General features: G+C 41.5%; 1 protein-coding gene across 5 annotated transcripts in view; it reads left to right on the top strand.

Moving 5' to 3' along the window:
• nudt12 (nudix (nucleoside diphosphate linked moiety X)-type motif 12) overlaps positions 1-11,303 on the top strand; it is a 32,276-nt gene that overhangs the window by 11,697 nt on the left and 9,276 nt on the right. For all 5 annotated transcript variants that reach the window (XM_073068063.1, XM_073068050.1, XM_073068041.1 and 2 more), the window contains exons 3-4: positions 574-1,154; positions 5,509-5,676. In XM_073068063.1, the coding sequence (XP_072924164.1) occupies positions 574-1,154; positions 5,509-5,676 (749 nt within the window). The remainder of the gene's footprint in view (positions 1-573; positions 1,155-5,508; positions 5,677-11,303) is intronic.

Below are 11,303 nucleotides of genomic sequence, written 5' to 3'. Positions count from 1 at the left end.
TAAATTGACTTTTCCTGGATAGACATTTTCCTGGATAAAAATGGCATTAGGGGATACGGTGAGCGAGCAGGTAAGTGGACATGAGGCTAGGTTTAGATCAGCCATGTGATCTCCTGGACCAGTTTTAGATAGCCTGGATGGGTCGGAGAGGAATTTTCCAGATTTTTTCTCCTCAATTGGCAACTCGGTTTTTTTTCCCCGGGTGATCACATGGGTTTGGGTGGGATGAATAATAAAATAAAATGGGTGGCATGGTGCCCTGTTGGTTGGCACTGTTGCCTTGTGGGATTCGGTGAAAACTAGAGTTAAGATTGGATCAGCCATGATCTTGTTGAATGGCGGAGCAGGCTTGAGGGGCCGATTGGCCTACTCCTGCTCCTATCTCTTATGTTCTTATGTTCTTATGACCTGTGAGTAGGCTAGAGTTAAACAGGTGGGTTGCTGGGTGGTTTGGCTTGTTGGGCCGGAAGGGCTTGTTCCACACTATATTGCAAAATAAGTAAATACATTTGACTTTAGATGACTTGACTGTTAGACATTATCAAATCTAATTTTGCACTTTTCTCCCCCCAGCTGCAACCAATCCCTTTCAAATAAATCAGGACAGACTGCGCAGGACATTGCTAAATTCTGGGGCTGCAGAAGTATTGCTGATTTATTGGCAAATCCTACACTTGCCGCCAGAAGAGATGGACTGCAGGAAGAGAATGAAAACTATTTCGGCAGAACGCTGCTGAATAAACTCAGTGAAAAAAGAAGTGATTCTGATTGGCTAAAAGCCAAACAGATTCACCCGGCCACTGTCTACATCTTATTTTCCAACTTAAATCCATTGGTTATTTCACCAAACTATAATGAGTCCAGAAAGCCTGACATTCAACTCTGCAGGCTGAACTATGAAGATGTTGAACAGGTCTTGGCCAAACCAGAAGTCACTTGTGTTTTTCTCGGAGTAGAGCAGCAGAACAGAAATAGAGGGTCACAAATGAAATGTTTGGAGGGCAAAGTCTCAGCAGATAATGACGGACTTCTTGCCTGGTTTGCGTTGAACTCAGATTATGAATCTGCCAATAACTTTCAGATTAAATCCCCAGATTGTTGCTTTCTCCAACCAGTTTTGCCACATCTGCTGAACTTAAACCAGGAGGAGGCCGGTGAGTATGAAGGCATTTAGTACTTAGTTGCCCTCTGGATGTACGACCATAGAACCGTAGAACATTACAGCACAGAAACAGGCCTTTTGGCCCTTCTTGGCTAGTCCCACTGACCTGCACCTGGCCCATATCCCTCCATACACCCCTCATCCATGTGCCTGTCCAAGTTTTTCTTTAATGTTAAAAGTCAGCCCGCATTTACAACTTCATCTGGCAGCTCATTCCACACTCTCACCATTCTCTGTATGTAGAAGCCCCCACTAATGTTCCCTTTAAACTTTTCCCCCTTCACCCTTAACCCATGTCCTCTGGGGTTTTTTTCTCCCCTAGCCTCAGTGGAAAAAGCCTGATTGTATTCCACTGAAGAATATTTCCCCTGAATTTCAATTTGCATTGTATTTGATTTGCAAAGTGCACCAGCTTGCACTTACAGTGAGCCTCAAGTGAAATAGTAGGGTAGAAAACTAAAAGCCTAGTCAAAGAGGTGGGTTTTAAGCAAAGTCTACAAGGAGGAAGGTGACATAATGAGACCGAGAGGTTCATAGAAAGAATTCTAGATTGTCAGGCTTGGGTAGCACTGAGCAATCATACTAATAAAACAGAATATAAAACATTACAGCATAGTACAGATCCTTTGCACCACAATGTTATGCCAATCTTTTAACCTACTCTGAGACCAATCTAACCATTCCCTCCTACATTGCCCTCCAAATAAATTTCAACATCAAAGAGCCCTGTAGCACAGAATTGGGTCTTTTGGTCGACTGTGTCCAAACAGAACTTCAAGAACCTATCTCTACCAATCTAATTTTTTTGTGTGTTTGTATGTTTACTGCTATCTTGCATGTGTGATTTGTGCTGTGTGTGACTTTTTGTACTATCTTTTGCACCTTGGCCCCAGAGGAATGCTTGTTTCCTTTGGCTGTATTTATGAGTATTCATGCATGGTTGGACGACAATTGAACTTGAACCAGCACTTAGACTGTAACTTTCAGTGCTGTGCTGATACAAATGATCATCTTGGTATTTCTTAAATGTTATACAAGAGTGTTTTCCTCCATCGTTCCCTCAGGCAGTGCATTTCAGATTCCAACCATCTGTTAGGTGAAAAAGAATCTTCCATGGATCGTCCAATTGTTCAACCCCTTATCCTTCCGTTATGAGAAAATGTTTCCTGTTATCAATAATTTTGTATTCTTATATCCAGTCACCTCCCCCCCAGCCTCCTCCAAGGAATATAAACCCAGCCCATCTGGTCTTCCCACATTACTGAAACATTCCATCCCAGTAAACACACACAAAATTCTTCTGTTCCGAAGAAGGGTCTCGGCACAAAATGGCAACTGTTTAGTCAATTCCATAGACACTTGCTGACCTGCTGAGTTCCTCCAGCATTTTGTGGGTGTTGCTTTGGATTTCGAACATCTGTGGAATTTCTTGTGTTTATGATGCCAGTGAACATCAGTCAACTCTAAATTGTCTGTTTTCCCACTGTAAGTTAGTGTTTGAATGTGCTTGGTCGTTGTCATATGCACTTCACTTTCAACATTCTAATGAATCTCTTCAGCACCCTCTCCTGTGCAGTCACACCTTCCTATTGCAGGACTACCAGAACCAGTAATTGGTACTCCAGCTTCAACCTAGTTTGCATTACAGTACATTGTACCTTCGAGGAATGAAAGTGATTTCAGAGACAGAAATAAGCAAGACTGTGGAACAAGTTACTTTTGGACCATAACATAACATTAAAGTAGTAGCCAAAATAACTTTTTTAAAAGTTCTGTGGGAGGTTTTGGCCAGCTATCCTGTGGAACTGCTGATGATCAGTGACTCATACAGATGCAAGCACCAGACATTCTCCCATATGCTGTGAAATACTTAAATCCAAGACAGCTAACCGGAGCAGAGGCTGACTATGTCAGTTCTCTCCACCACGAGACTCCTTGTAGGCTCTTCTCATCTGGACCTTTTTAAAAACTTGTACATTTTATCCTCATGTGCTCCAGTTCCACATTCAGAGTCCAAATAATATGATTGTTCAGTCTGCGTTGCCCCTTTCAACATTTTAAAAACCTGGTCCATATTTTCTCTTTTTGCTAATGAAACCCAGTTCAGCTCCACTGCACATGCCTGTAATGGATTTAGGATTGGCTCAATAAGAGGGATGATGGACACGGATGGAAACAGTTTACATTTATAGTTTGAAGTTGTGCATTAACATAGAGGTTTTATGGGGCTCATTTGATCCGTCATCCTTGTAAACTATTAACGATATCGTGCCTAGAACATATAAATTCTGAAGGCCTTCCTTTGAACATTATTTTATGGCCTAAGTTCAATCTCATCCAGTTTTGATTCTCAATGGTCTCTTTAACAGGAATCTGCTCGTGGTTCAGTCCTTTGGTCTTTCACGTATTCAGTTTCAGGTTTATAGGTGAAATAGGCCAAAGGCCCTCAGATTTTGAGGCCCTTGGCCTACTTAAAGGTGCACCAAGATTTGTTCGCAGTAAGATCAATAATGGAGTAACTTATAAAATTAAAAACAAATAGTGTTGTTGCTCCATTGTGTGGATTTGAAATAGCATTTCTGGGGTATCCTATGGTACAATGGTGGATACGATGGGCACACGGAGGCATAATGTCAGAAGAAAATTGACACACTGAAATGGGCAGCCAATTTGTTATAACCCTACTTCACACAACTGGTGAGGACTAGGGTGCCAGGGTAGTGTAGGGGTTAGTGTGTCGCTATTCCAGCTCAGAACACAGGAGTTCAGAGTTCAATTCCAGTGCCATCGATAATGAGTTTGTACATTCTCCCTGTTTCGGCATGGGTTCTCATTGGGTGCTGCAGTTTCCTCTCACAGTCCAAAGACGTACAAGCAAGTAGGTTAATTGGTCATTGTAAACTGTCCTGTGATTAGACTAAGGTTAGATAGGTGGGTTGCTGGTATGTATGGCTCATTGGGCCTGTTCCACACTGTATCTCTGAATAAAAACTAAAAAATTTCACCATAAATATTCAGACTTACTTTATCTTTATAAATTTTAATAAATGTGAGGCTTCAGTGTTCATATAAAAATTATGCTATAATCCAGTGGACCTATAAAAGCTTATAAAAACTGATAATGTTTCAAAAGTTCAAAAGCAACTTTATCAAAGCCAAGCAGAATTTGCTGCATAAACTCTGTTTTCACAAGTCCTTACACTCTGTTATCCTCATTCCATCTCCATTTTTATTTCTTTTTAAGCAGTTGGTGTAAGTGCCATTTCCAACTCTGTCAAAGATGCTGATCCATTCTCAGTGAAGTCTGTACATTTGCCACCATTTCTGATTTCTTCATTTACAATGCCTTTAGCTTAGTCCTTGTTGGGTTACTCAAAGTTCAAAGTAAAATTATTATCTAGGTACGTTTATGTTCAAAGTTCACAATTCAAATTAAATTTATTGTCAAAGTACATATATGTCACCATATACTACCCTGAAATAAATTTTCTTGCAGGCATTCACTGTAGAACAAAGAAGTAGATATGTTGAGAACTCACGTTCTCAATACTATTTATTTATTATTTTTTGTATTTGCACATTTTGTCTTTGTTTGCACATTGGTTGTTTGTCCACCTTTGCTTGTGTGTAGTTTTTTATTGATTCTTTTGTATTTCTATGTTCTGCGGTCTCAACACTGAACTGATTCCACAGCCTATGTTGAGATGAGTGAAGATGCCCATGTTGGTTCAGGAGCCTGGTGACTGAAGGGCAGTATGTGTGGAGAAGCCTTGGGGTTAATAGTTTTTGAATTTATCTGAACTGGAGGATGTTACCGATAACAGGTTAAGGTCCATGGTCTGAGAAAATGGACAGAGGAAGGGAAACAGAAAAAAAAGTTAGTGATTGGTGATTGGTTCAAGGGTATGATTAAACCAAGAGAATGTTGCTGCAGGAAGCAACGATAGAGGGGCAAGAGATATGTACAGCAGAGAGAGGGGAATGCTGAGAAAATCCAACAATGCAGAAAACGCCTCAGTGGCTCTAAAATGTAATAATGGACAGCAGGGAGATGATTTACTGTTTCATTGACTTAAGCATTTTCCCTTCCTTCAACTATAGCTTCTTTCCTATCTCCAATTCACGTTTTCTGTTCCCTTCATCTGTCCAGTAAAATCATTGGGATATGAATGAAGAAACATCAAAAACATCAATCCGCGGTTTTTCTCTCCCCAGAAGCTGCCTGACCTGCTGAGTTGTTTTCTCTCGGCATTTTCGGTTTCTTTCAGATTTCCAGCATCTGCAGCATTTAGTGTTGAGTGCAAAATGTATTTTGGTTTAAATCAGCTGCTTTGCTTTGCATTCAGGTGTGGTTGCACAGGCCAGGTCTGTCCTTGACTGGCACAAGAGATACAGGTTCTGCCCTACTTGTGGGAGCGATACAGAAGTTACAGATGGTGGGTACAAGAGGGTATGCTTAAAGGAAAACTGTCCAAGTCTACAAGGAATTCATAACACCTCCCATCCACGCGTAGGTAAGGAAAAGGTTTAAGAATAAGAACGTTGTTCTGAATATTTGTTTAAATGTTATTGCTTGTTCTAAAACTTAGCAAAAGAACTACTTGGTTAATTTTGAGAGATCACTTGGAAAGTTTGCGCTTGCTAAGGCCTGGAGATTGTTTTTCTCCCTCTCGTACTCATTGAACCCAATGTTGGCAAAGCTTCAGAGAGTGAACGAGAGCCAAGAACATCACTTGCATCATTGTTGGAAGGCTGGTGGCAAAGCAGTCAGCATTCAATGAACAATCAGTTGCACAATCCGGAGCTGTCAGGAAGTCTCCGAGGAGCAAAGAATATGTTTTTGATGCACGGAAATTAAGTGGGAGCAATGATGTTTATTCTCTTCACTGATAATCACGAACGAGGAGAGTGAGGGGCTTTAAATAATATTTTGTGATGCTTCCAAACTGAGAGCAATACTCCAAGAAAGCAAATAATCTGTGTCCAAATTATATCTCCTCTTCTGAAAGAATAGTTACACAGCATATCACAGTGAATAAGAGCAGAACAATATGAATTTATAGAATTCTGGCAACTCCAATTGTTTCTCTTCTTTAAATTTAGTTTAGGAAGTCATGGTACAGGAAGATTGAGACAATATTCTGGAGTTTTAGAATGCCATAGCTTCACAGCGAAAATACCGATTTTCTTTCGTGCTGTGATTCCAAACCTGCGCAATATTTCTCAGATCATGAGGATTTAATTTGCAATTAAATTCATGACAGAACTGTCACAATGTAAGACAATTAGAATGTTATTTTTAGGTTCATTGTTCTATTTTAAACACAACAGAGCATCACCATGCTTACTTAAAGATAGTGGTAGATACTTACTTTCTCCAAAAAGGTTTAATCAAAGGTTTATATCAAATCCTTTGCTCTAAACGTCTGTTTGCATCTGTCCATATGTTATATTGTCCAATTAACAAAAAATGCCTGGAAAACTTTATGATTTGCTGGCATGTTCTGACTGGCATCTGTGGTATCTGGTACAGAGAGGTAGGAACTGCATGCTCCTGATATGCTCATGATAGAGGGACCTGCGCCTCTATCCAGGTGCTGAGATTACAGAAGGATGCAGAATGTACACATAGGCTGTTGACGAGGTCTAATGTGGAAAATGGAAATACTATACAAAAGGAAGCAGGAAGTAATTTTAAATCTACATAAGACATTTATGACTAATAAAATACTGATAGATAGATAGATAGATAGATACTTTATTCATCCCCATGGGGAAATTCAACTTTTTTTCCAATGTCCCATACACTTGTTGTAGCAAAACTAATTACATACAATACTTAACTCAGTAAAAAAAAATATGATATGCATCTAAATCACTATCTCAAAAAGCATTAATAATAGCTTTTAAAAAGTTCTTAAGTCCTGGCGGTTGAATTGTAAAGCCTAATGGCATTGGGGAGTATTGACCTGTCTGATAGCGTAGTCGACTGTACTTCCTTAGAAGGTTGGCGTCATTCAATGTCTGTAGTGAGATGCTGAAGATGTTCTATAGGTCAGTTGTGGAGAGCGCCCTCTTCTTTGTGGTGGCGTGTTGGGGAGGAAGCATTAAGAAGAGGGACGCCTCACGTCTTAATAAGCTGGTAAGGAAGGCGGGCTCTGTCGTGGGCAAAGTACTGGAGAGTTTAACATCGGTAGCTGAGCGAAGGGCGCTGAGTAGGCTACGGTCAATTATGGAAAACTCTGAACATCCTCTACATAGCACCATCCAGAGACAGAGAAGCAGTTTCAGCGACAGGTTACTATCGATGCAATGCTCCTCAGACAGGATGAAGAGGTCAATACTCCCCAATGCCATTAGGCTTTACAATTCAACCGCCAGGACTTAAGAACTTTTTAAAAGCTATCATTAATGCTTTTTGAGATAGTGATTTAGATGCATATCATATTTTTTTACTGAGTTAAGTATTGTATGTAATTAGTTTTGCTACAACAAGTGTATGGGACATTGGAAAAAAGTTGAATTTCCCCATGGGGATGAATAAAGTATCTATCCATCCATCCATCCATCCATCCATCTCACTACAGACATTGAATGACGCCAACCTTCTAAGGAAGTACAGTCGACTCTGTGCCTTCCTGCACAAGGCATCTGTGTTGGCAGTCCAGTCTAGCTTCTCATCTAACTGTACTCCCAGATACTTGTAGGTCTTAACCTGCTCCACACATTCTCCATTAATGATCACTGGCTCCATATGAGGCCTAGATCTCCTAAAGTCCACCACCATCTCCTTGGTCTTGGTGATATTGAGACGCAGGTAGTTTGAGTTGCACCATATCACAAAGTCCTGTATCAGTTTCCTATACTCCTCCTCCTGTCCATTCCTGACACACCCCACTATGGCCGTGTCATCAGCGAACTTCTGCATATGGCAGGACTCCGAGTTATATTGGAAGTCTGATGTGTACAGGGTGAACAGGACCGGAGAGAGTACAGTTCCCTGCGGCGCTCCTGTGCTGCTGACCACCGTGTCAGACCTACAGTCTCCCAACCGCACATACTGAGGTCTATCTGTCAAGTAGTCCACTATCCAATCCACCATGTGAGAGTCTACTCCCATCTCCATTAGTTTGTGCCTTAAGATCTTGGGCTGGATGGTGTTAAAGGCACTAGAGAAGTCAAGGAATGTAATCCTCACAACACAACTGACCCCATCTAGGTGAGAGAGTGATTTGTGCAGCAAATACGTGATAGCATCCTCCACTCCCACCTTCTCCTTATACGCAAACTGAAGAGGATCCTGGGCGTGCCTGGTTTGTGGCCTCAGATTCTGTATTATCAGCCAAATATTATACAAGATTTTAATCTTGTATTTTTTAAAATTCTGGAAGTTGAGTTTTAGCATTATACACAGCATGTGCTTAGCACATCAAAGGCAGTAAATAGGAATATATAGATGCACATATTTGTATATTCTGGCTCCCAGTTTTATCTGTGAAAATCAAGAGAGGATTAGGCTATTTGACGTCTATTAGTAATCACTGAAGTGTCTGTCACATAGACAAGCTTGCCAAATAGTTTGCACGTAGCAAGATACCAAAACCAAAAATAAAACTGTTTTGTTTAACAGAAAAAATATTGGGCCAGAAAAGGATAAATTAAACTTCTGTACATTATCTATGTTAACTAAAGAACGTGGCAGACAATTGGGGGGGGGGGGGGGGGGTGCGTGGAAACGTAGCGGAGAGCGGAACACTGTTAAGGCACCGGAGACCCAGATTCATTTCCTGGAGCTGTCTGTAAGCAGTTGATGCATTCTTAGGGTGACGGTGAGGTGCTCAGGTTTTCTCTCACAGTCCAAAGACGTATGGGTAGGTAGATTAATTGGTCACATGGGTGTAATTGGGTGGCACAGGCTTGATGAGCCAGGAGGGCCTGTTACCATGGTGAGTCTCTAAATAAATCAATATCAAAGTAAAATAAAATGGCATCTTAGTATCATCCTCCACAACCCCACCTCTGGCTAAAGGGCAATTTGAGTAAGGACCAAAAAAATGAGGTTCTTCCAGATTCCAAACTGTCTCAGATAACGGTTGAGAAAGTTTGCAGACCATTTGAATTATTCATGGCATGTGGCACCTTTGTTTTAAAAGCACATTGAAAAGACACTATCCTCTTTCCCTGTATATGAATGTTGGTGTTAGGCTACATCCACGCTACGCCGGATAAATCCGTAACCGAAGCTTTTTCTCTTCGTTTTTACCCTCCGTCCACACTAAAATGGCGTTTTCGTCTCCTGAAACCGGAGCTTTTCAAAAACGCTTTCCAAGGTGGATATTTTTGAAAACACTGCTCGGGCAGATCAGTGTAGACGGGGTAACCGGAGACTTCTGAAAACGCTATCAGACGACAGCACGCTATTTCATTGTTTTCTTGAACGCAACCTAACAATTTCAGAACAGACGGCAACGAGACTGAAGCCAGATGAGTTAGAAATGTACTCACCAAATACTTTGATCCATAACTTACTGAATAAATAAGTATACTCACTTTGCCGTGTTTTCTGTCCTTGCTCGTATGAAGGTGGTTTACCTATTTATGCAAGTACTTCCCTGACAATAGATGTCTAACAGCCTAATGTAACATTGTACAAGATAACACTGATGCTGACATGTTTTATACATTTAACAAGGTGTTTTATTAATGCAACAGAGTTAGTTAGTTTATCAATGTTCGTCGTCAGCCGGGTCAATCTGTCCGTGAACTCCCTGTCAGTTGCCTCCGTACGCTCCAGTATTTGTTTTTTTTTAGTTTTAAGTTCTCCTGCGCGAGAACCAACAGCTGTCCGTCGTTTTAAGTTTTTCTAGTCTGTAACTACACAAATGCGCACTTTTACGGCGAGATTCGACACCAAACATGTCGCTTGTTTTCGGTAGATGTGTCCTGCGCATGCCCAGCAGGAGGAGATTCGCCGAAATCTCCATTTCAGTGTGGATAGAGATATTTTCAAAAACTCATAGTGTGGACGCCTGTCGTTTTTACGCGAAACCGGCGTTTTCAAAATTATTCGGTCTAGTGTGGATGTAGCCTAAGTTTGGTATGCAGATACCAGTGTATAGAACATGGAACAATACAGCACAGTACAGGCACCTTGGCCACAATGTTGTGCCGACCCTTAAACCCTGCCTCCCATATAACCCTCCACCTTAAATTCCTCCATATACCTGTCTAGTAGTCTCTTAAATTTCACTAGTGTATCTGCCTCCACCACTGACTCAGGCAGTGCATTCCACACACCAACCACTCTCTGAGTAAAAAACCTTCCTTTAATATCCCCCTTGAACTTTCCACCCTTTACCTTAAAGCCATGTCCTCTTGTACTGAGCAGTGGTGCCCTGGGGAAGAGGTGCTGGCTGTCCACTCTATCTATTCCTCTTAATATCTTGTATACCTCTATCATGTCTCCTCTCATCCTCCTTCTCTCCAGAGAGTAAAGCCCTAGCTCCCTTAATCTCTGATCATAATGCATACTCTCTAAACCAGGCAGCATCCTGATAAATCTCCTCTGTACCCTTTCCAATGCTTCCACATCCTTCCTATAGTGAGGTGACCAGAACTGGACACAGTACTCCAAGTGTGGCCTAACCAGAGTTTTATAGAGCTGCATCACTACCCCGTGACTCTTAAACTCTATCCCTCGACATGAAAGCTAACACTCCATAAGCTTTCTTAACTACCCTATCTACCTGTGAGGCAACTTTCAGGGATCTATGGACATGTACCCCCAGATCCCTCTGCTCCTCCACACTCCCAAGTATCCTGCCATTTACTTTGTACTCTGCCTTGGGGTTTGTCCTTCCAAAGTGTACCACCTCACACTTCTCTGGGTTGAACTCCATCTGCCACTTCTCAGCCCACTTCTGCATTCTATCAATGTGTCTTTCCAACCTTCGACAATCCTCAACACTATCCACAACACCACCAACCTTTGTGTCATCTGCAAACTTGTCAACCCACCCTTCTACCCCCACATCCAGGTCGTTAACAAAAATCACAAAAAGTAGAGGTCCCAGAACCGATCCTTGTGGGACACCACTAGTCACAACGCTCCAATCCGAAGGTACTCCCTCCACCACGACCC

This window comes from Hemitrygon akajei, chromosome 2 (genome assembly GCF_048418815.1).
Source record: "Hemitrygon akajei chromosome 2, sHemAka1.3, whole genome shotgun sequence".
Lineage (NCBI taxonomy): Eukaryota > Metazoa > Chordata > Chondrichthyes > Myliobatiformes > Dasyatidae > Hemitrygon > Hemitrygon akajei.
The sequence above is the reverse complement of the archived record's forward strand: the minus strand, read 5'-3'. Positions and strand labels throughout refer to the sequence as shown.